Source organism: Misgurnus anguillicaudatus, chromosome 12 (assembly GCF_027580225.2).
Source record: "Misgurnus anguillicaudatus chromosome 12, ASM2758022v2, whole genome shotgun sequence".
Classification (NCBI taxonomy): domain Eukaryota; kingdom Metazoa; phylum Chordata; class Actinopteri; order Cypriniformes; family Cobitidae; genus Misgurnus; species Misgurnus anguillicaudatus.
The window spans coordinates 19005842-19031818 of NC_073348.2; the positions used below are offsets into that span (position 1 = coordinate 19005842).

Genomic DNA, 25977 nt, shown 5'->3' on the forward strand with positions numbered 1-25977 from the left:
GGTGTAACATTTCTTTTTATCTGAAATTAATAAAACATTGATGTTTTCCTTGTGGTTGTTGTTGGTCAGTGGGGGGTTGCAAATGAAGACGGGGTAATTTTGTTTCATTATCTGCAGGAAGCTTTCTGTAATCTACCGCGTCCATAAACTCAAAAAACACAAAACATTTGGCAGATAGCAGCAGTGAGAGTTGAACGTTGCAAGTCGCAAAAACAAATGTGAATTTTGATAATGGCTTTCAAACGAAGCCTTTCCACGCTTGTCAAATATCAATGATCAAACCAAAATACACAACAACAAAGAAAACAATTTCTTCCTCCTTTTGGACTTCTACTTACATCCTACTGCTAAAATAAGTTGACAAAATGTTAGCAAAAAAATGTGCACAAAAATATAAGTGCCTCAAAATACAGTTCCTTGTATTTTATTTAAATAGTTTCCTCTTTTAAACAAATATAAAGTGCAGCACACGCTCAGGCAAGGATGCGAAACGGAAGTCTTTGAGCGCAGCCCTTTATCTTCCCGTCTCCCGAACTAAAGCGCATTTCCTACTGACGTTTCTCTATGGACTGACCGCGAGGTCTGCTAGGTCTCCATCATTCTCCATTCATCCGTTTCTGAACTCTCGTCTTTAGAGGCTCTGGGTATATTTGTCCAAAGTCCTGCTTCCAAACAACGCTTCAGGTGATATTCTGCCGCCTGCAGTGAACATGAGAGAGAGAAAATATTAAAGAATCCATTAAAAATGCATGCTAACTGTAGTTCACAATGTGTCAGTGTACAAGTGTGCTGTGGATTTATATATAAACCAATAGGAGTTTTTTTCTTGTTTGTCATACTTTAATCTTTGAGATCATGAAAATTTTTTAATATTAAATCAAAGATAACACAAGTAAACGCAACATGCTTTTTTTAAATAAAGGTTTTTATTACGAAGGGAAAACAAAATCCAAACACACAAGGCCCTGTGTGAAAAAAACTGTTTTCCCCCTAAACCTAATAACTGGTTGGGCCACCTTTAGCAGCAACAACTGCAATCAAGCATTTGCAATAACTTGCAATGAGTCTGTCATCTTTGCTGAATTGTTGTAATTCAGCCACATTGGAGGGTTTGCGGGCATGAACCGCATTTTTAAGGTCATGCCGCAGCATCTCAATGGGATTGAGGTCAGGACTTTGACTATGCCACGCCAAAGTCTTCATTTTGTTTTTTCAGCCATTCAGAGGTGGACTTGCTGGTGTGTTTTGGATCACTGTCCGTCTGCAGAACCCAAGTTCGCTTCAGCCAGAGGTCACGAACAGATGGCTGGACATTGGGTCTCATCGCTAAACATGTGTACGCACAAATTTGTTCGAAAAAATATGCGTACAGACATTTTAACTTACAAATCATGATTCAACAAAAACTTTCATACTAAAATTTCTGCCAAATTGTAAGAACAACTTAGACCACATGTGCACAATAATCATGAACAAGGGAAAAGAACCCTATAATATATACAGTGAGAAAAATAAGTATTTGAACACCCTGCTAATTTTGCAAGTTCTCCCACTTAGAAATCATGGAGGGGTCTGAAATTGTCATCGTAGGTGCATGTACACTGTGTGAGACATAATCTAAAAAAATCCAGAAATCACAATATATGATTTTTTTTAAACTATTTATTTGTATGATACAGCTGCAAATAAGTATTTGAACACCTGTCTATCAGCTAGAATTCTGACCCTTAAAGACCTGTTAGTCTGCCTTTAAAAAATATACACCTCCACTCCATTTATTATCCTAAATTAAAAGCACCCGTTTGAGGTCGTTAGCTGCATAAAGACACTTGTCCACCCCATACAATCAGTAAGAATCCAACTACTAACATAACCAAGACCAAAAAGCTGTTCAAAGACACTAGAGACAAAATTGTACACTTCCACAAGGCTGGAAAGGGCTACGGAGAAATTGCCAAGCAGCTTGGTAAAAAAAGTCCACTGTTGGAGCAATCATTAGAAAATGGAAGAAGCTAAACATGACTGTCAATCTCCCTCGGACTCGGGCTCCATGCAAGATCTCACCTCTGGGGTCTTAATGATCCTAAGAAAGGTGAGAAATCATCCCAGAACTACACGGGAGGAGCTGGTCAATGACCTGAAAAGAGCTGAAAAGAGGTTACTGTTGGTAATACACGAAGACGTCATGGTTTGAAATCATGCATGGCACGGAACGTTCCCCTGCTTAAACCAGCACATGTCCAGGCCCGTCTTAAGTTTGCCAATGACCATTTGGATGATCCAGAGGAGTCATGGGAGAAAACCATGTAGCCAGATGAGACCAAAATTGAACTTTTTAGTCATAATTCCACTAAACGTGTTTGGAGGAAGAAGAATGACGAGTATCATCCCAAGAACACCATCCCTACTGTGAAGCATGAGGGTGTTATTCTGCACATGGGACAGGACGACTGCACTGTATTAAGGAGAGGATGACCGCAGCCATGTATTGCGAGATTATGGGGAACAACCTCCTTCCCTCAGTTAGAGCATTGAAGATGAGTCGAGGCTGGGTCTTCCAACATGACAATGACCCGAAGCACACAGCCAGGATAACCAAGGAGTGGCTCTGTAAGAAGCATATCAAGGCTCTGGCGTGGTCTAGCCAGTCTCCAGACCTAAACCCAATAGAGAATCTTTGAAGGGAGCTCAAACTCCGTGTTTCTCAGCGACAGGCCAGAAACCTGACTGATCTAGAGAAGATCAGTGTGGAGGAGTGGGCCAAAATCTGTGTCAGTGTGTGCAAACCTGGTGAAAAACTAGAGGAAACGTTTGACCTCTGTAATTGCAAACAAAGGCTACTGTACCAAATATTAACATTGATTTTCCCAGGTGTTCAAATACTTATTTGCAGCCGTATCATACAAATAAACAGCAAAAAAATCATACATTGTGATTTCTGGAGTTTTTTTTTTTGATTATGTCTCTCACAGTGGACATGCACCTACGATGATAATTTCAGACCCATCCATGACTTCTAAGTGGGAGAACTTGGAAAATAGCAGGGTGTTCAAATACTTATTTTCTTCACTGTATCTGGGTTATATATTTCTTTTCCTTGTTCGTGATTGTTGCGTACGTGTGGTCTAAGTTGTTCTTACGTTCTGCATACATTTAAAATACATTTTAGTTTGAAAGTTTTTGTTTTATCATGATTTGTAAGTTAAAACGTCCGCACGCACATCTTATGAACAAATCCGTGCTCACGCATGCTTAGCGAATGAGACCCAATCTCCTTTAGGATTTTTTGGTAGACAGCAGAAATCATGGTTCTATTTATCACAGCAAGTCTTCCAGGTCCTGAAGCAGCAAAACAGCCCCAGACATCAACTGTGTTACTTTTACGCCAGACTTAATGGGACACGCACACCTTCCAAAAAGTTCAACTTCTGTCTCGTCAGTCCACAGAGTATTTGCCCCAAAAGTCTTGGGGAGCCTTTATGTTCTTTTTGCTCAGCAGCAGTTTTCATCTTGGAACTCTGCCATGCAAGCCATTTTGCCCAGTCTCTTTCTTATTGTGGCCTTTAAGATCACGAGAAAACAAGCAAGCAAGCAAAAATAATAGTAGTACACCTCTCTTGGCTTCTTATAATACACTATTCACATGTGTGAGTTTCGATGAAATTGTATTTAGTTTACAAAAACAACAACAAATTTGTCGGCTAGTATTGCTATTTTTAATGATTTTTTTAGTCATAATTTGGACCCACTGTAGTCTGCACATACTGCATAATCATACAGTTCTGAAGGGACAAGAAAGGGATTATAGATCAGACTGTATTCACTGATCTTGCGGATTATGGCTGTTATGTAATCTTTCCTGCCTGTGTCCTTTGGCTCTCATTGGCTTAGCAGGACATTGTGGTTGGCTGACACGAAGCTGAGCTTTTGCACGAGCATATGTGGTAAAAGAGTAGCTACAGTAGGGGCTCGGCTGTTTAACACTGCATTGCACAAGCTGTAGTGTAACTGTGCAACTACATCCGATATTTATTTCATCGTAACTGCCATCAGTTATAACGTGATTATTGGTAGTTTAGGTGGTCTTGATTTATTCAGGATTCTTGAATATAAATTTCATACAATGCACAAGTAACCTGCTCTATTATTTAATGTTGCTTCGTGCAAAAGATTTTTTTAATAAATCGGTCTGAAACTCGACATATATACCAGGACCTCTGCCCGCTGAATCTGTGCCATTAGACCTTGCATGTGATTATATAATAGCCGGTTGACATTTTAAACAATAATGCATTCGTGTTACCTGTGGGTTCATGGTGCTGAGCACATTTTGAAGAATCTGCATATCTTGCATCTGGATACACGTTTTCAAATCCTGCAAATTCAACATTACTCATTTAATAGCCTGTTATTGGGTTCATTAAAGTGTACCTGCTTTAATGCAAGACCAAAAATCAACACATTATTGCAATAAAAGTTTCAAAACAACTGAATGTACACTGAGAACTAGTCATTTGAAGCTGCACTAAAATAAATGCACACCTGTGAGCACATTAATGGCAACTTAAAAAGACATTTGATTGGTTGTTCTGTTGCATTATGCTAGAAAGCACATGCTGAAATCTCATTGGTCCAAAATTCAGCTCCGCCTAATTTCACACTTATCTTTATGATCTGAATGGCTGTGGACACTGTGAAACCATGATGCATTGGGTTGGGTTATAAAAACACAAAAAAGCATTTTTTAACATTTTACAAACAGTAGCGACTCCTACCGGAGGCAAAGACTCTAAAACTTCTTTAGGATCAAGACGACATCCCGGGGCATTGTTCTGGTGTGCCGTCTCCTTTGGTGTTTCCCCTTTAGATTTCATAGTGTACTCCTTTACTCTCTGCTTGAAGGCCACTAGTTCTGCGTGGAAAACATCCAAGTATCCCTCCTGTCCAGCCTTTAAAACAATTTGAATTGGACATTAGCATTAGTATTGAGGATGATGTTGAATTTCCTCATGGCTGTCAGTTATGTGATGATTCTCTCTAGTGGTCACTGGCATTATTGCATGCATAACACGATAATTGCTTGACACGGCTTTGTTTTGCATGGCTAAATAACTTGTGTAACAAAGAATTCACTGTGACCTAAGGGTGATGAAACTCCGAAACTTTTTTTTTGAGATGCTATCAGATGATGCAACAATGAAAGTACTCAATATGGATGTTTTTATAAGAGAAAGTGTTAAGCCGGTGTTTTTAACAATTAATCTGTTATATACTATACGCATAAATAAAGCTATTAATATTGAGGTTTTAAAGCCATTGGAAAGTCTGTATTTCAACCAGTACCTTTGCTTTCAAGATTATTAACCCAATATGTGACCCTGAACCACAAAACCAGTTGCACGGGTATATTTGTAGCAATAGCCAAATAGGACATTGTATGGGTAAAAAAAATATTGTGCCAAAAATCATTATGATTAGGGCTGTGAATCGATTAAAATTTTTAATCTAATTAATTACATACTCTGTGATTAATTAATCTAAATTAATCGCCTACATAATTTTTGCTGTGAAAGTATTAAATATTTCTTTTTAAATAAATCAGTGAATAATCAGCATTAGTGACATTGAAGCTCAAAAACTCTTTTATTATTACAGTATTTTCACTGTTCAAATAATGGCCATAACAATCAACAAAAATAACCTAAAGTAATATGCTAAGGAAATAAAGTGCTTCAGGAAGATTATTTACCAAAAGTTTAACAGTGCAATATCAATTGCAGGGCTTTTTTGTGCAATTGAACATAAACCTTAAATAAAGAAACCCGACAGGTGGATGACATCAAAGTACCGCGAGAGCATTTAGGAAGCAGTCTTCTGTGATGTTTTCACGAACTGCTCTCACAGGATTTGGATGTCATCTGCTTCTTGGTTCTTGTGGCGCCACATAAAGTGTACTCACTAGTTTAACAAACCCGTTTTATCAGCCACTGGTTAGATCAACGTAGCAGTCAAAAACGGGACGCGAGTAATCACGTACGAGAGAAATCGTTTACCCACAAAATACAGGACACCTATACTGTGCTATATTTGGTTTTCTGATCCCAATCTTCATCATTCCGCTAAGCCAAGTCAATCTCCATTGGTCTTTTACACCTTTATCGATCTCCAAAACTTCGGAGCCTTCCTGCATAAGTATGTCCATGCTAGCTGAAATAAAGTTTTACCTCATCTTACGCGCTACAGCCAGAAAACCCGGAGTGGATCCGGTGCGTAGTGATTACAGAAAGCTTACAGTGGAGAGAGGAACGTGATTTTGCTCCAGTCCAGGCTTTGATCACATCCCACTTAAAAAGCTGAATACACGGCGTATTTATGAAAAGTTAATTTAATAATCTTGCAATTGACGGAAATCCGTGTAACGACGGAGAACTTTAATCCATGTGCTTTGTATGATGTGGTACTTTAGAGTGGACGAACTCTATGATATGCAAATTCTTTGCTGCAGACGTTGCATACTTTATTTTTATCATCACTTCCATCAGGCCGTTTTTTTATAAGTAAATGTTCCAGTCAATGATCCAGTCACCGCCAGCGCGTTCTCGTCTACCTCCTTTATTTTACAGTCAAATGGTGGCTAGAATGTATCCAGGTTCAATACGGAATAGATTAATCTGCGTTATTTTTTTTAACGCATTATTTTTTCTCAGATTAATTAAATGAATTAATGCGTTATTTTCACAGCCCTAATTATGATATTAAGTAAATATCATGCTCCATTAAGATATTTAGTAAATTTCCTACCGTAAATATCGCAAACTAATTTATTATTAGTAATATGTGTTGACTTCATTTGGACAACTTTAAAGGCAATTTTCTCAATATTCTAAACATTTTCTTACGATTTTTTTGCACCCTGCATTCCAGATTTTTTAATAGTTGCATCTCAACCTATCCTAACAAACCATACATTAATGGAAAGTTAAACATCTAGCTTTTTGATTATGTATACATCTCAGTTTAAAAAAAATGTACCCTTACGACTGGTTTTGTAGTCCAGGGTCACAATAACACGAAACACAAATATGTGACCCAGTCTATGAAAACCTAGTTTAAGTCATTTTATCTGAGATTTATGGTTTTCTACATAAATCATCCTAAATAATGTAAAGACAATTCTATGAAAATACAACCTTGATATCTTTAACCCGTTAATTGGCGCTGTCCCGTGAGCGGGACACATATGTTTACTTCAATATTTTCTATGTAAATGTTAATCTATCACGACAAACTATATATTGTTGGAAAGGTCTAAGAATGTAGTTTTCATATTTCAAAACCTTTTAGCAGTAATAATAATGCAGTAACTGTAATTTATTCATTTGTGACACAAGTAGGCAGCAAACCTCAAAGCAAACCAGCACAAACCTTTTACAATTTTATGTATTAAAAATAATTCTATATTGCATTTTTATTTATTACAAATAAATTTAAACTGCTTTAAAAAAATGAATATTTTCACCTCCAGACACTACGCTAAAAAACGTTGAAGTGTCTTCTTTAAAACAAAAAATTACCAAAATTAAAACCAAAATTAGGCTTCTAGACCAAAAAAAAAAAGCCAGAGTTATATTAATTTAAAGGTGTATATCACCTTTTCACCAACCCCTCACTCAAAAAGGGCTGCGCCAGTTAAAGGGTTAAAAAAAAAGGGCTGGCGGAGAATGAGTTAAAGGTGCCCGCCAGCATTTTTGTGTGATTTTCACAAAAGTTTCACAAAATGCCTTCCAGGAAAATTTTCTTGTATAAATATATAAACATACAAATATATGAAATAAAAGAACAGACCCTCTACTTTCAAACAAACAAAACGGGAAAAAAAAACGTTTCATCCCATCTTCATTTGTTCTCTTTTATAACCTCTTAAAGGGGCACTTCATCCATTTGCATTAAGCTTTGTATAGTTAGAAGCCCAGTCATGTTTTTGAATGGTCGTGCATCATTTCCTCTGAGACAGGAGAAATACAGATTTCAGTGTTGCACTTTCTTCTTTCAATGATGTAAAAATCATCATTTTGCATCATTGAAAGAAGGAAGTCCGATATCTTTGTTGAGGGAGTGAGACTACAAACACCCCTTTTCTCGGTCAAATAGGCACCAAATTCTAAATGTATGTCACATTTTGACTACAAATATGACACACTTTCAATAAAGATTTGTTTCTACGGGTGAAATGCTCCTTTAAATATGGGTAGGTTTCTTCACAAATACAAATTTTTAGCAAAAACTGAAATAATTGCATTTTTGTAAAAGAATTCCATAGAAATCAGATTCAGAATGATTATCAAAACATACACAGAGTTTAAAATGAATTAAATTACTTTTTGCTTAAATTTTTTATAAATTGGGTAAGATCAGCATCTAGTGGATAATAGCGGAATTACAAATTACAGATCCTTGTCAGGAAAGTATCATCGGCAGGAAAATGTTTTCTCTTAATTGACGATCAAACTTTGATGCTCCTAATCTCATAATTAGATTGCGTGACTTTGGTCTAAATCTCACAGTCAGGGACTCAGGGTCACATCACATATACATCTTCTGAAGTCAAATTCTACATTTGTGAGAGACAACAATATTTTCTCTCACAAAATCTCATTAAAGGTTTAGCGGAGGATTTTCCCGAATTTTAGAAAAGAACCGCCCTCTCCACTTTAAAAAAAAAATGCAATTGCGCAACACTCCTGATTGACAACTAGGAGGACCAATAGTCTTGATGATCCACCCAGAAAAAGAAAATCCTCCGCAATACCTTTAACCAACATCGGTTCTCATGTCTCATGACTAGTCCTATGCGCGTTTATCATTAGACAAGTGAAAACCAATGAGGTTAGACGTTATCAATGTGCCGCCATATCTGAATAAGCTGATCTCAGCTTACAATAATACACAACAAATTATTCGCTATATGAATACTTTTTTATATGTGCCCTTTAAAGCTTATGGGCTCTATCATACACCCGGCGCAATGCAGTGCAATGTGCGGTGCAATGATAATTTTCACGTTTAGCGCCACGTAGTTTAAACAGCAAATGCATTCGGTGTGTTCAGTCGCGTTGTTGGCGCGTTGCTATTTTGAGGCAACTAAAATAGACTACGCCATTGACCAACAAAAACCTGGTCTAAAGTCTATGGCGCAATATTGTTTTTGTCATTTAATGAGTGCGTTAGAAATATGCACCTATAAACGGGACGACAAAGCGGGTTTGCTTATATCACACACATGGTTGCGCAGCAGCAGCAAAAAAGCTTTTAAATATTAAAGAATTAAAATGTAAAGAAATATTATTGAGTCTCTTGGACATAAATGATGACCGATTATGAGATGTTAGAAGACGTAAAGAGCTGCTTCACCTGTAGCCTGGTAAGTAAATAAATGCTTTGCTTTAAACAAATACATTTGTTTTTAAATGTTTTTTAAATGCTTCCCCACAGATTTATTATATGATGACTTTGGATATGATGAGATGAGAACCTTTTTTAAGTAATGCTTTTTAAAAAATCCATGGCGCTGTCCGAGTGCTGAAACGCTTCGGCTCACCGCACGTTTGTAAATTCTTTATCTCTTGTTTGTATTTTTAGAGTACAAACCTTTTCTTACATATTAACAAATTATCAGGCATGAAAAAGAGTCAGGGGTGAAAAACGTGAGAAGGGCGCTCGAGGGGCGATGTGGCCTCTGATGGGGCCGCGAGGTGGGAGGACCCCCCCCCCAGAATAAATATTATGGCCTCATTAGGGAACATGCTGTAACTTAACTTATTTATTCTTCAGGCATGTGATTGGCCAAGGACAAAAAAGAAGGAAGGAACTCAACATCCCCCCATGTGCGCAGAAACAAAATGCACACCATAACATACGCAAAAAATACATTATGACCATTATTTCAATTATTTAATTCTTTTAAATTTACAATGTAAACATTTGACTAGTAATAGAAACCATGTTTAATTAAATGGGTTGATAAATGTGGAAAGCTGTAACAAGTAGCATTCCCTTACTATTTTACATCTGCAATAATTTTATTTTGCCATAATCTGACAATCAGTCGCAAGGCCATACAATTTTAAGTTGGCCTTGCAATGGGGTGGACCTGAAGGCCTATATCTAATTTCAAATGAATTAATTTTACAATATAGTACTGGTTAAATTAATTAAATTATGTTTGAGTCATGGGTTGAATAATTTTCAGATAAGCAAAAAAGTGATGTGGGAAAATAAAATAAGAACAAATCAAGAAATGACAAGCATATAAAATAGAAAAAAACAAAGTTACAAATAAAGTAAGATCTAACAGTATTGATTAGGTTGAAAAAACAGTATCAAATTAACATAACACTGTTTTTATTCTATAAATTAAATATAATTGATCTTTTTAAAGCTATAAAAGTGATTTTCCTTTTGTCTTTTGAAGTTGGATTAACATAATGACTCAAACTTATGAGACGAACTGTCCCTTTAACAACGGAGAAGCGATCTATACACTGACACATGATCAACTTCTCACTTATAATAAACGACTGTTTTTATGAGAATACTTGCATAGACTTTGCAGTGTCAGTCTGTGTAGATATGTTGTTTTAATTGGTTGATTCCTTACAATTCCACAATGATAGTTTTACAGCGTTTTGTGTTGACTTTACGTCCCGAAGGCAGTCGCTCTACGTATCTTCAACAAGCTTGTATGACGAAGAACACAGAAATGCGGATGACATCACAGTAGCGCGAGAGCCGTTCGAAAGCAGACTTCCTTATGGCTTCTCGATTAACTCTCGTGATACTTTGATGTCACCTGCCTGCCTGTCGGGTTTTGTAGCGCAGCATGAACTCAAACAAATCTAATGTGTGGGATGTTGGATGACAGCGAAGGGCGTGTCTACAAACAACGCGCGCATACCCCCCCTCCCCCCAAAAATGTTTTCTCATCGAATCTACATGATTCACGTGGGTCACCTTTTTTGGCTTTAAAACGGCGAATTTCGCCGAAAGGTGAGGGATTTTCATGCCTGAATTATTTTATGAGATTACGAATGATTATGCAGTATATCAATACATTTACATCAATTAAAAGCCTGCTATTTTTACTTCCATGACTGAAAGAAAACGGCTTTTAAAGGTTTTAATAAAAATATATAATTTCAATACAAATAAAAACAACACAATTTTTTAACATTATTCTTAAACTGGTGGTCTTCTTCCTCCGCTTAGTTTTTCAGTTTACAAATTGCGCTTTCTAAATAGGGATTAGGCATTGTGCCAAATGCAACTTGCTTTCAAGGGCGATGAGAGCTGAGACTCTCATTGGTTTATTGCACGTTACGCCCAAAACACATCCATTACTCATTAGGAGAATAGGAACAACCATTTTAAGCTGTGCGCTTGGCGCATAAACCATTTTTCCCGTTGTTAAATTAGTAAAAGTGGAATCGGACACACCTGTTTACACCGTGCGCTTTAGACAATGCCCTCAATTCATTAAAATAGGGCCCCTAAAGTGTTGACCACCACTTATTAATTATAAAGCTTATAAAAGATTATAAAGCTAGGAAGAGCCAGGATAGGATACAAGGAAGTCATACACAACGGGGATGGCATAATATTCATTCCTACTCTCTAGTTAATAGCATTTGTATTAGGGTTGTGCCGATAGACGATAGTATCGTGTATCGACGATCTTCAGACATATCGTCAATGGCAGGCTTTCATGGCGATAGTCACGACGATAGTTGGCGAATGGTTATTATTATTATTATCATCATAGTTTTATATTAACACCCACAATGCATGCTTTTCCTCACATGAGGGTTTTGCTTCACTTTACGTGGAGAGCTTGTAAAGAGAGAATTCCTTCTTGCACGTACCTGCATTAATGCGCGCGTCTTGCTCTCCTTCTACCACTAAAATCCAGCGCGCCGCGTCATGAGCAGCTGCGCTTCTCTCTGTCTCACGTGCACGCGCTCTTGCGTCTGTCCGAAGTCTAAACATAAACTAATAATCCTTATGTATTTGTTCAGTTTAATGCGTTTCATGCGAGTTGAGGCAAACTTTACTTTTTGTTTAAAATATGACCCGCTGCATATTAGCGCCTCTCTCTCACTCGCGTACGTGCAGAAAGCTGCGCTCTGTCTGAAGTCAGATCACTAGGTATTAATCCTGTTTATGATATGCATTTCAAGGAGTTGTAGAAACACGTCCCTTGTGTTTAATATATGATTGTGTTTAAAATATGATCGCGTTTCGCTGGACCGATGCGTTTAAAAAGGCTCCTCTGAGAGCACCACTGCTTGACACGTGTAGTCTTCTGCAACAGCACTAAACCAATGCATTGAATTGTTTATGTGCGCGCACGTGTGTGTGCGTGCGCAGATGCATGTTTTTACAGTTATTAAGTAATCATGATAGGGTTTTAATGACGCGCTCGCATTAATGGCATCAGGTTTAAGAAGGTTGCGGTCATGACGGTGTTGCTCTTGTTTTTTTGTCCACCCATCAAGACTTGTTATAATGAGTAAAAAATTAACAAATAAAAAAATGAGTAAACTACTGCCCCGCCCCCCCGATAATATCGTGTATCGCCGATCTCACAGGCTTACGATAGGACGATTTGAAAATTGGGCATATCGCCCAACACTAATTTGTATCAGGCATTAATAAGCCTGTTTAAGTCTAGAGCTAAATTGAAGGATTGCAGCACTGCAGTGCACTGCAGAGGGTGAGTCTGCTGTAATAAAAGGACGCCTACTTTTGCTTTCTGAAAGAACTGACGGAAGCAGCCTCGCGGGTCCTGCTGGGTGTTTCTGGCCATCTCCAGAATAAACTGCATGACAACCGCCTGATGTGCCACCTGCTCCATTAAGGCCCCTTTCTGTGGACCATCAAGAATATACATCAAAAACAATCGGTATCATTTATTATTAAATGCATTTGATATTGCACACTCACTTGTTCTGCCTGTAGCCGAAAGCACCACAGGATCAAGTAATTGGCTGTTTCTTCACAGATGAGATGGTGGTACTCTGATAGAAAGCGCTGGCTATCATCCCACCTCCTTAACATACCTGTATAATCACAACAGAGCATTTGACAAACCACCATGGGACTGAGCCAATGGAAAGAGTCTAAAACGTACTGCCAGAAAACAAATCAACGATACGCATTGGCAAAAACCATAACATACCAAAATGTTTCAAGAGCTCCTCGTAACGCTGGACAAAACTTTGGCTTTTATCGTGTTCGGTTTCATTAGGCCATTGTGAACGATTTATGATACTCTAAAAACGAAGAAAAAGAAATCAGTGACTGACACTTCAAGTTTTGACTATAAAAAAACAAAAGGATGACAATAAATTAAAGAGGTCCTGTTATGCCCTTCGACAAAGGTTTAATTATGTTTTTTCAGGGATGCACTGACGTATCTTCCTATAGTCGCTAATCGGTATTGGCAGATAAAAGCAAATGAAGAGCTCAAATGCAAAACCCTCTAAGTGCATCTGACATGTTTTCTTGTAAATTAGCATTTTTTAATCAGACTCTTAATGGATTTGTGATGGCATTTAGCGCCTTTTGCATCTGAGCTCCTAAATTTTTCCCTCACTCTCGAACTTTTGCCAATTGTATAAAACAGCCGATGATCGTGTAAGGTTATATCCTGCCGATTAAAGGGGGGCGAAAAAATGCACCAGACCTTCATGCTGTGTGATTATTCTGATTTGGGTGACATGTAGTGGATCCCGACCCACGGTTCAACTCGCATGCGATTTGCGAATTAATACTCAAATTTAAATAAAGTTTATCATTTGCACGTGATTCTAAGGCTTGCGAATGTTAACATTTAAGTGATTTTAAACAATTTAACCGCAAAAAGGCGCTAAAGTGAGCAGTTTTCTGTACGCACAGACGCACATGCGGTTGAATGTGTCCGGTCCAGCTCTAACCAGACGTGATCAGACTATACCCTTCAAAGATCAGAACTCTTGATGTGTAAACTTGAGAGAGTTGCGCTACTGTGTCTCACATTGTAGTCGATTAAAATACATTTGGTGAATAGAGCAATGAAACGCAACATAATTTTTACTTTATGTGGAGCGACCTTTTATGCTGAATCTCCTTCCTGAAGCGCTGTTTGGAATTCGCCCTCCGTCTGTGCACGCACACGGATTTAGACTACACAGAGAGACTAGGCTTGCCGCGATAGTCAGTGAAACCGTTGCTTCAGCCTCTCTAGATCACTTGCCCACCGTGACACCGTCTTTTTGATATTTTCGTGTAATTAAATCATTTAGTTTCGTTAGAGAGAGCACACACAATAACAACTGAATGTGTCTGCTGCCTGAATTCAGCAGGTGTCAGATTTCATTTATTTCTGTCAGAGTGTGCAATGCAAGCTGACTGACCAGATGATGGCAGAAGACGCGTGATTACTCGTTTTTGTTATAATATACATGGGTGATTCTCACGAAACCATTGAAACACCACGGCACTAATGATTTTAGCTTTAAAATGTGTAATATAGTAAGATTAAAAAGCATCAGAATTAACACAATACTGTGTTCTACCTTGCACAATGTGTGATTTCAACATAAGAATTTATAATTGTAAATTTTATCTCATTTTCTGCTGAAATTCTCATTACCGCAATGTGTCCGGCTTTGTTTGAACATGCGTTATGTTGTAATTTAATCAAATTAACACAAAAATATTAAGAAACAAAATAAATGGATGTTTTGCTAGACTACTTTAGATGACAGAAAAAATATTTACTGAATATTCATGTATAATAATAATGAAGAAAAATTAGGAAAATGATGTGTCCATACCTGATGTTCTCATCCTCCGCAACACTTTTTGAGAACAGTTTAAGCACACATACAGAATTTTAATAAAGTTTTATTTTGAGTGACCAAGCACATGGACCAGTTACTTCAAGATGGCTACCAGGTAAGATCATTTTTTTTACAGTTAATTTGAAATATTGTCTTGTCAGAATGCTTACACGACATTTTGATTATCATTACCGCAACAGATGCTTATTAAATGTTAATTTAATTAATAGAAGCATAATACTTTGATTTTAAATGCATGTGCAGAATCTCCAAATTACGTTCTTTCAGGTTTGTCATGTCATTTTGAAAATATGTCAGTGTTGATGTTTTCTGACTGCTGCGGTAATGAGATTTTTTAGGACTAATTTTTTAAATTATGTTACAAAAAGTGTTAAATGATAAGTAAAAGTTTTTAAATTAATGTTCCCATTTACTCCAGACTTTGTTTTTCAATGTCTGGTGGGAAAAAAAGTAAATTTAAGCAATTTTTAAATTTCATGCTTGACATTTTTAAAACCAAGTTTTCGTGAGAATCACCCACATATATGATGTTTAATATAAGCGAGATCGTTTTGTTGTTGTGTTTTTCATCTAGAAAAAAATTAAAAACCCATCATTCAAGCAGCGCTTTATTGAGAAGTAGCCGGTTGCTCTGACTGACGGGTTCTGTAAGAATTACCTGTGCACATTGACTCAAGCACTTAATTACCAGCTGTTGCACTCACATTGCAAGCAAATTCATATGCGATTAAACGCAGCGTATGTATGCATTTAAACAGTTGCGTAATTCAAAAGTGAAAGTAAAATGTGAACTTCTGCATGCGCATTTATAAGCCCCTCCCACCCGGTGATACCGGGTACATACTCCAAAGTAAACGATGACGTGAGTTATCGTTTCCAACGTAAATCTCTTTTCTAGCACTACAACAAACTCACGAATTGTAGGCAACAGTTTACTTTAGGGGTGTAACGATACACTAAGCTCACGGTTCGATCTCGGTGCTTGGTTCGCGATACGATACACATCACAGTTTTTTATTAACAATTTCAGTAACTTTTTTGTTGTACATAAAACTTAAATCAAGAATTTTATCATTTTAAGGCTTAACTGAACCTTCTGTCCTGCAGGTCTGTCACTGAAAAAAGGGACATTCTACATAAAATTTGAATTAAGGGACTTAGCAGGGGTGTTGTTAGATATAAAGCTCTACTGTGGCACAGGCCCCCTAATTTTTTCAAAAGCCTAAGACTTCTATACAATGTCCTTTGCCTTACCCACTATTCCTACATGTATTTTAAAATATTTAAGTATCATGTTCATCATACTTAAAATGAACATTGTTAACATGTTTGGAGGCATAAATGTCATAAAAGGTTTGGAAATGAACATATTTTCTTGCACATTTGCATTTTACATATATAACAAGAATAATTAATAACGTATTTTTACAAGAATATTTTAACAATAGCACTATTTTAAGAAAGCATTCATTTTATGACTGCTATACTAAAATAATCTGTCAGTTACCGCCAAATGTGTCCTACAGCTATACACTACATAAATAATTTTCTATCTGAAAATACAGAATAGTATAACACATACATTGTGTTGATTTTTTCAGCAACAATGCAATTCTTTAGACTTGACAGAGGTTTACTTGAGATTTCTCGTCTAATGTTTAAGACCTGACTGGGTGAGGATTAAACTACTTTAAACTCATCATCTGTCATTTCTGCTTCCCTTTCTCTGCTTTGCACAAAACATTTCTGATATCTATCTGCCAATAGTGATCGAGTCAAAATAAGATTATCATTATTATTTAGAAATTTAGTATAGTTTTGTTATGTTTTCGTAAGCGGCTGCGCGCAGCTGAACGGACAGAAGCGCGCGTCTCGACATGTTTTGGTGCGTGTATGCGTCCGTGCGATTGTTTAAGATTCCCGTCCAGTGATATGAAAACAAAATGCTGCCAGACGTCGGACTTAAAAGATGACGGGGCATCATCTATATCAATTTCTGTTTTTACCGAAGTCGTGTTGCTGACCTTCATTTCAAGCTGCGGGTGATTCAAGCGATGTCTGTGTGACTGCGGTGAAGTAGATCACGTGTTGAGTAGATCACGTGTTGACCGGTCAATTAATAAAATTAATAATACGTCATTGTATAAATATCCCCTTCATGCACAATGCAACATCGTGGCTTTTTTTGTATCGCGAAGTAGCGTACGGCGAAGTATCGTTACATCCCTAGTTTACTTCCTTGGATTTGTGATGTAGACAAGACAGACATTATCATAATTCCTCCCGCTTCAGACTCACAGCCTGTAAATTAACTCTTGTCAGCATTGCATTGTGAGCGAATCTTTCAAACATGGTAAGGAGCGTCACATTTCCGGCTGACATCAGAGCAGAGGTATTCAGGTCAATCACAACGTACAGATTAGCAGACCAATCAGGGACACAGAGCTTTTCAGATCAATGAGTTTTGTACAAAATCTGTGTATTCAGGAAGAGAGGGAAATCTAGAGCTACCAAAATGTACGGTATGTGGAAAATAATGTGTTTTTTGAACCCTAAACCACGCGTACACATTGTATTATACCAAATACACAAATAACGTTGTTTTTTTTAGCAATGAAGGTGCCCTTTATTTTATACAATAAAGACAGGGTTATTATTTATTTGATTTGATTTCTGTATTTAATGCTAATTTTAGACCTTACTTAAATGTGCAACTTTATTCTTTTTTTAGAAATGTTTGTAATTTCTTTATTTGTTCTTATATTATGCTGATTCGAAAAATGATCCTATCCGTGAGTTTTGTGATCCGTCACACGACAAAGACAACAGAATTGCAGTTTACTCTTGGAACTTCTTAGAGTTCACAAAATAATAATTTAAAACAAGATTTTTTAAAAATAAAACAACGCCTCTCCTTTTTCTTTAGGTGAGTCCTCTCCTTGAGGCTCATGGGATAGAAAAGTGTCCATCGACATACTCTTGCCTCGCATACTGATTTTTATATAGTGTGGAAGTAGGGTATTTCGGACGCAACTTTTTCTGTCCTTCTATTGATCTAGACAGAATAAGCTGCAGTATGGACCAGATGTTAAGCCAAATATTCAAAGTTCCCAATACTACCTTGTCAAACACATCTCGGCTGGCCTCCGGACACAGTGTGGGACTTCTTCCCAGCATTCTCTCCTTTTGTCTCCATTCCAGCTCGTTCTGTGAAAGTTCAGTGGAAGAAGCCAGAGCTCGGGCGTGCTCCTGTTCAACAGACTCGGAGCTGTGAAGCTCCAAACCGCACAGTCGGTCCTGCGCCTCCGCCAGCTGCCACGCAATGGAGGCCTTTACACAGTGCTGCTGACTCGGGCACATGGAAGCCATACTGTCTGCACTGGGCTGCATCATCCATCCATTAATCGAGTAAAAAAATTCAATTAATCACAGTGAATAAATGGTTAATACTACATTGGTGGATGAATAACTCCAAGGGGAATTTCAACGGATCTAATAATATCAAAACAGTCATTTCTCCAGCTGTCACAACACAGCAACAAAGAATCTTTAGTAGAAATGAAGTAATGGATGAAAGTATGGCTCATGACCTCATATCAAAGATACAGATAAACCCACAATGACAACGTGGTGTTGAAAACCCTTGTTTATGTGTTAACACTGCCTATTCAAATCGCCCTTTATCTGAATAAACGGTTACTAGTTGTGTTTTAGAAACTAGGAAGATGTCTAAACTAACACAATTTAAGTGATTTTTAACATTCTTATTTGATATCTGCTGTTTAGCTAGGTAGTTCGCTGAAACAGTCTGCTAGTGTTGCATTGAAGTTTCACTGCAGCAGCTAGTTTAGCAGGCTAACGTGTCCTTAGCGCATTTAAACTACTTAACGTTAAAACACAGACTAACGCACTTTCACGGCTATTTAAAGCAATTCAAACAGTACTTGGGTATAAATTAAGCGCTTGTAAAGTTTCTCAATACCTCGTGTGGGTGTGTGTCTGTCTTCTTTCGGTCCCGTTCATCAAACCACTCCATGTTGCTGATTTAACTCTCTCCTATGGCTTCCGATCGCGTAGTAGTGTTTATATACCGTGTGATCTTTAAATCATGCACGAATCGTTGTTGCTGATGCTTACAGAGAGGGTTATTTTCAGGTTATAACATCAGCAGTCCTAACTACAGCCACTTTTAGCTCCTCATGACAACTACCCTACACTGACGCACTGGCACGTCACGTGACCCAGAACTCCAACCACGTGACCCACAGTTTTATGCAAAATTTTGATATTTAATTTGATCCCTAAACCATTTTCCTCCAAATTAGTGTTATTAATGAGCTATTTAAAAAGATACCTTGCAAACTGTCAACATTTGGAACAGTCCAAACACAAAACACATTGCAAATGCTGAGAAATTCATTACGTATTGAAATAAATACAACTTTCCTAACATATAGTTCACAATTATATATATATTCTGAAGTAGCTGTGTATGCAAGCAAACAAGCTGGCAAGCGGATGACGGCAAAGTACCGCGAGAGCGATTCGAGAAATCATTTAGAGAAGTCTAATTTCAACTCGGTGTCGCGGTACTTTGACGTCATCTGCTTGTCAGCTTGTTTGCTTGCATACACAGCTACTTAAGAATATATATGAAGAGTTTCGTTGCAAAACGAGATAAATCCATTTTTTAACATTTTTGTCAAAACATGTTTATTATTATGTTATCATGTTATTATTTCTTTCTGCGCCGCATTAAGTCGAACGCACCTGGACACTCCAAATATATTTAATACACACGGGACTTCACGACACATTTGGAAGACGTTTGTAAATTGTCATTAAAGGAGTTAGAAAAAAGCGTAAAGTTTCGCTATTTACCGTGTTTTTTATTATTTATTTAAATTATTTCGTTGCACGTGGAAATTTCTTAACCGAAAAGTTTTAACCGTCCGTCACTAGATGGCGCCCTAACTCTTTTATGCTCAAAGCGTATGCCTTAAATGTTATTGAAGTTAATCTTTCATAAAATACTAAACTATTTCTGTTTGATATTTTATATATTATAAAATTTTTGGCAGTCTAGAATCTGCACTACGCATGTGAATAAATATTCCCACTGAGTTCGCGTGTCACATCGTTAAATGTATATAATAAACATTTCTGGCATGCAATGGTTCCGCCCGGATATATGTAAAGATTTATTTCACATCTTCTCGTTGGACATCCACGTTCTAAGTAAGTTGAACATTTTCACAAGAAACACGTTTATATAGTAACATTTAATCAATTACATAATATAATTGTTTTGTTTTTAAAACAAATAGTTTTAAATGTCATGAAAAGCACAGCAAATGTGTTGATGACATACTAGCAAGTTGACATTAGCCTGTCAAGTTAAAATTATATTATAAGACGCTGAAGTAAAACAGCTGTTCTGAAACGAAATAATCAAAATATATAATTGATCTAGTACAACTTTGTTTAAACGGTTGACAATCGGCAGTATTTGTTTGATAAAAACAGGCAACATGTAGTGCCATTTGTATTTCCAGGGAATGGTTGTAGGCACAAAGCTATAAAGCACATTCATTCATTAGTTAAGTCCTACTGTTGTTTTAAAATGTCAATGGAAAGGTTTTTACCTAACCCTTACTGACCCAACAGTTTTACACTTGAGGATTTTTTGTATTCTATTTTTTTTTTTAGATTCTTGTACTTTTACTCTGGTCATTAATGACAAAAATGTAATGTTGAAGCATTAAATCATTTGATATAAGTTGCACAAGGTACAACACATTTATTAAAAATAACCACTAATGAGGGTTATGCAGCGTAAAATTACGGCGCTTTGATCGCTTTTAGTTTAGCGTCCTGATGCGATTGGGCGCGTGCCTCTATTGTTTGCGTCATGTATACATCGTTTGAATAACGAAAGATCTACTCCCACAACGCCAATAGACGCGAAGCGTCACCACATACTGCCAGTTATATCCCGTCACATTTTTTTTAAAGAAAAATCCCATTTGTATTAAAACTTACTCAGTTCGACTGTATATTTATATTAATATAAATATTAATATAAATGCAATACAAAAGTACAAAAACTAAAATAGCCAGAAAGCTCAGCTAAATATGCAAAGATTTTACCCCTTCTGGGAGATGGATTCCATACTGTAAACCATCTGTGTCCACTAGATGTCAGTAAAGACCAGAGAAGATTTGAATTACAGGTCCGAGAGATTTTAGGCGTTGGTGCCACGAGTCTCCCTCCAGACTGCTGAGAGAAACAGTCCAGACTTCAAACCAAAAAAACAAAACAGAGTCTCAAAACCCCATCGCTAAGCCAGCTGGCAGACTGCCTTTCCCTGAGCTGCTGTTCCCACAGGGAGGAAAACTCTGTTTGTGTGTATATGTATGAAATGTGTACGTGTGGATACTCGATTGTGATTTTTGAGTCTTGACACCTGCGGCACTTGTTCGCAACACGAGTTACTTTAACTGTTAAGTTGACAAACTAGACAAAAACCTTATGTTTCATGTTTCCCTTTTCAATATGATTGTAAATCTTCATTTGTTTTTTTCTTGCACGTTACCCCCGAAGCATTGCAGAAACTAAAGAGAATCACGTATAACAAATGTTGTTGTTTTTTTTTGCTGACGGCGTGAGAATGTTTGAGAACTTGACTTGCATGCACAGTATGAAGAAATTAACACCAGCTGCAAAGCCGCATATTTTTGGGAATTGCTACATAAAAAGAGGAAAAAATCATATTCCTTTGACTACGTCTGGCAAATCCTGACTCGGCAATCATAGCTGGCATTTCTAAACGAATTTCTTGGTTGGGATTTGGGAATAAAGTGCACAAAACAAATCTTGCGATTAGTTATAAACCTGGTTAGAATGTTAAGGGAATAAACAATTAAACAATGCATGTTTAACCTCGTTCTAACCTGTTAAACAGACCTGCACCGGGTATATGTTTGTTCATGTGTTGTACAATCATTCTCAATAATGACCTTCATTCTTTGGAACAGGGTGTGGACGTATTGAACTCAGAGCGCCACCAGGTGAGCAAGAATGAGCCTGGAAAGACAATCAAAGGGTACGTTTACATAAAAGACACACTTGCACACTTTTTGCAAAGGTTTTCTTTTAATAGTTGTGCTTTATTACAATGTGGGAGGGACCCCAAGTTATTTAATGAGCACAGAATATTGTAAAGACATCAAAATCAAATTTGATGCTCCTAATGTCATCATTAGATTAAAGGAAAACACCACTCTTTTTAAATTTTTAAGTATAATCTTACCTCAACTTAGACAAATTAATGCGTGCACTTAATCTTTGTACAGCGCGTTGTGAATGTGTTAGCATTTAGCCTAGCCTCATTCATTCCTTATGCTGCGTTTACACTAGCCGCGTTTGAGGCGTCAAAATCGCATCTACCACGCCTAGTTTGCCGCTTGAACAGTTTGAATGCATTCGCGCGTCTAGAGCGAAGTATACACGTGGAAAAGCAAGCATTTGACGCGCGTCAGAGGCGAAATCCGCTTCTTGTGGGGGGGCAAGTGCTATGCGGTTGTCTGTTTGCAAGATGACTGATGTTGATTGTGCATTTATCGAGAGAGTTAACGGTTTGTATTTGGTCACCTTACTATGGGGAAAATAGTTTAAAGGTGACATAGAATGATTGAACAGGGTATTTATCCTTGTTCTGTGATGTGACATGTAGACAAAAATGTTTTTGTTTGGGTCTGTAATGCCATAGAAGCTTCCTAAAAACCTCTCTCAGATAGCTCTATTAGGGAGGGGGATTTTAAACAAGTGGTTTTGCACCTATTTGGCTCCCCCTACTGGCTTAACTTGCAATCTCATTACTGATTGGCCGACTTTGCTGCCACTCAAAAAATGTAGCCAATTATTTTAAAGGGGAGGGGCAGTTAGATGCCTGTGATGTCATAAGCATCAGTTTTTCAGATTGGGCCGTTTTCTTGCTGACATTTCTAAAAGAGGAATTTCTGTGAGACTGAGATGTTTAGCATGTCTAGCACTTTTTGTATGTTCGTGAATGTGGGTAGACTACCATTATTCAACAAAGACAAGGTAAAAATGGTTTTTCATTCTCTCTCCCCTTTAAAAAAACTGCGGGAATGCTGCGGGTTGATAAACGTCGTGTGACTCAAAAGTGAAATGTGTATTTACAACTTACCAGGTTGCCCAATGTCCTCACTAACACTCTTCCAAGCGAGGTCCTTTTTATTCCTGTCTCTATAGAAATAAGAACTTGTCGTATGGCTCCGGGTAGGGCTGTAACGATTTATCGTGCAAATGCGTGTTTTCTCAATGAATGAATTTGAATGAATTACGGTGAAATGCCGCCACATCCAAAAGCCAGGGGGCGCTCTCGTGCAGAAACTCCAATTGTGCAACAGAAGAAGTAGCATTACGAACCCTATTCCAGGAAATGTCTACAGGAATATGTATATCCTATCGTTCTTCAGATTGTTTCAGGTATTTTCATGATGATAAAGAATATTTTGAATGATTTTGTTTAACGAGTGTTGCTTTTTTAAATGCACATTATAAACGACTCAGACTCATAAGGATTTTAGATTAATAACGGACTTCTTACAGACCAAAACGTCATAGTACACGCACAAGCTGCGCATGAAACACAGAATCGCGATGCAGATTTGATTTTAGACAGGTCTTTTTAATGCGACACACGATATATCGTTACAGCCCTTGCTCCTCCACCATGAAAGAGTGACTCCGGGCGGGGCTGCCGCCTCAGCAGTAAGCAAGCTTCTGATTGGTTAACACGGCTCGAATATCCGGTAAAATTCTAATTTTTCAACTCGGGCGTCAGCCGCAAATTCGCGTCAAACGCAAAATGCACAAAAAGCACTATTTGCGCACCGCGCCAAACGTTCAATTTTTCGCCAACTAGACGCACGAATGAGGTGGAATCGTGTCTACCGTGCCGCGCTAAATGCCTCATTCTCGCCGTGAGACCTCCAGACGCGCATCAATGCGTCTTCACATTGACTTAACATTGAAATCACTTGCACTTGGCGCCTCTACCGCGGCTGGTGTAAACGCAGCATTAGGATCCAAACAGGGATGAATTTAGAAGCCACCAAACACTTCCATGTTTTTCCTATTTAAAGACTGTTACATGAGTCAGCACGCAGTAACATCATGACTCCTGACTACTCCCTCTCTCGCTCAAACTTCCGTCAATATTACTGTGCCCGAGATGGAAGTGCTGCAAACTAAGTGCTCCTCCGCCATACAATATAGTTCTCATTTTTAATCCGCTTAGGAAATCGGCACGTTTTGTTTTGTACCACCATACTTACTCGTGTAACTACTTATGTAACAGTCTATAAATAGGGAAAACATGGAAGTGTTTGGTGGCTTCTAAATTCATCCCTGTTTGGATCCTAAGGAATGAATGGGGCTAGGCTAAATGCTAACACATTCACGACGCGTTGTACAAAGATTAATTGCATGCATTGAAAAAAGATAGGTATGTATTAATTTGTCTAAGTTGAGGTAAAAACTTGGTAAAATATTGAAAAACTGTGGTGTTTTCCTTTAAGAGACTTGGCAAACGCTTTTATCCTTTTTTAAGCGACTTACAAGGTTTGAACACACAACCTTTTGCGCTGCTAACACAATGCTCTAACACTGAGCTAACGCTTCACATATTTCACAGACAGGGTCACATGTAAAAATTAAGCTTGGCAATCAAAAGTTGATTTCGGTGTACTTCAAGTTTTTTATTAGGTATTTTGCTCCTTGAGTGAAAGTAATATGGACTTCTGTAAGTGTTTACCTGTCTCTTTCAATAACTCTCTCACTTTCTCACTTCCCATTGACTGGCTGCATAGTCCACATTCCTTAATGTCCTTCCGCCCCATTTTCCTCCCATGTATGTGTGTGTATGTTGAAGAATGAGGTTAGGGTGGGGTAGACACAAAGATGAAAGAATATGTATGCATGTATATATGTGTGTATATGGGTGTGTGTCATTGCACTTGTAGGTTCGCACGGTGCTGTCGCACCAAAGCAAAGCTAAGTTATGGGAAAAGAGTAGTCTAAATAATGTTTAAGATTGCTTGTTAAGCTTACATTGGACAAATTGTGGCCAAATGCGATGAGCTCCATGCAGGAACATGCAACCCCGCAGCTTGGTGGATGGGCATGGGTGGGAGGGGTTGTACATTGAAAGTGGATGGAGAAAAGCCCTTTGCACCACTTTCCCAGGCTGTAGGTCAGGAAGGCTGGATTTTTTACACCGTGACCACCGTGTTGCCCTTTCCGGGGGATATCCGAGACAAACACGAAGCCGAGGGGGAGGGTGAGAGGCAGCGGGGACAGGAAAACCGGCCCTGGGAAGAAGTAGAGGGAGGGAAAAGCAAAGTGTTGGCCACACAGCATGATAGAGTCTGTTGCTTTCAGGTCTTCTCAAAGCACCGTATACCTCCCCTCTGTTTCTCTATTGTGATCGGCCTCTCCTACCTCACCCCCACCTTCCTCTTCGAAAAATGGCTCATCTTCTCGCAGTTCTCTTGGTCGAAAACACAAAGCCCCAACACCTCTCCAACAACAATAGTCCCCTCCCTTTTCTCCCTGTTACGCGTATTAAATGTTAATTTTCGGACCGATTCAAATGCGGTGTGAAGTGTCCACATGCAACAATGGCCGACTAAGAGAAAGAGTCAAGGAGTGCATTACAAAGGAAATGAAGGAGTTAAACCCGAATAGTGTATTTTTCAAAAGGTAAAAGTTTCTCTAAGTCCCACGGTGGCGGGAAAAGCGAGTTAAAACTGTGTCTAGTCTTTAAAGTAACCACCTTGTCCAATATCCTGTTTCTCACGGAAACGGGGCATATTACGGAAGTTAAAGGGCTTGTGAATGCCGATTTTGGTTGACTGGAAAAGTGAAGTTTGTCAAATGAGTTTCAAATTCCCCTTTCGCCTATTGTTAGACAGAATGGAATTTCGTTTGAAGCACAGAAATGACATTGTGGACCTTTACATTGAAATCATATTCTCATTTGAAAGG

The 25977-nt window shown here is 38.0% G+C and overlaps 2 protein-coding genes across 4 annotated transcripts in view; one reads left to right on the forward strand and one right to left on the reverse strand.

The window, feature by feature from the left end:
• Positions 1-408: 408 nt before the first annotated feature.
• cdc37l1 (cell division cycle 37-like 1) lies at positions 409-19150 on the reverse strand. Its single transcript, XM_055208930.2, has 8 exons — positions 18883-19150; positions 18021-18284; positions 13235-13328; positions 13000-13115; positions 12800-12922; positions 4776-4949; positions 4304-4375; positions 409-699 (listed from the first exon to the last, which is right to left on the reverse strand). The coding sequence occupies exons 1-8, from the start codon at positions 18934-18936 to the stop codon at positions 586-588; spliced, it is 1011 nt and encodes a 336-aa protein (XP_055064905.2). The 5' UTR covers positions 18937-19150; the 3' UTR covers positions 409-585.
• Positions 19151-19716: 566 nt separating this feature from the next.
• exd3 (exonuclease 3'-5' domain containing 3) overlaps positions 19717-25977 on the forward strand; it is a 54166-nt gene continuing 47905 nt past the window's right edge. The window contains exons 1-2 of one of the 3 annotated variants that reach the window (XM_055208926.2): positions 19717-20138; positions 21939-22006. In XM_055208926.2, coding sequence (XP_055064901.2) covers positions 21982-22006 — 25 coding nt within the window. In that variant the 5' untranslated portion in view covers positions 19717-20138; positions 21939-21981. Of the gene's footprint in view, positions 20139-21131; positions 21327-21938; positions 22007-25977 lie in introns of those variants that run through there. The other 2 variants (XM_055208927.2, XM_055208928.2) reach the window with 2 other exon arrangements.

Excerpts from the sequence above, each read along its gene's own strand:
- cdc37l1 (XM_055208930.2), bottom strand. The coding sequence starts at position 18,936 with ATGGAGTGGTTTGATGAACGGGACCGAAAGAAGACAGACACACACCCA. Across the intron at positions 13,116-13,234 it reads GGAGCTCTTGAAACATTTTG|GTATGTTAAGGAGGTGGGAT; the intron begins GTATGTTATGGT and ends GTGATTATACAG. Across the intron at positions 12,923-12,999 it reads TTCGGCTACAGGCAGAACAA|AAAGGGGCCTTAATGGAGCA; the intron begins GTGAGTGTGCAA and ends GATGGTCCACAG.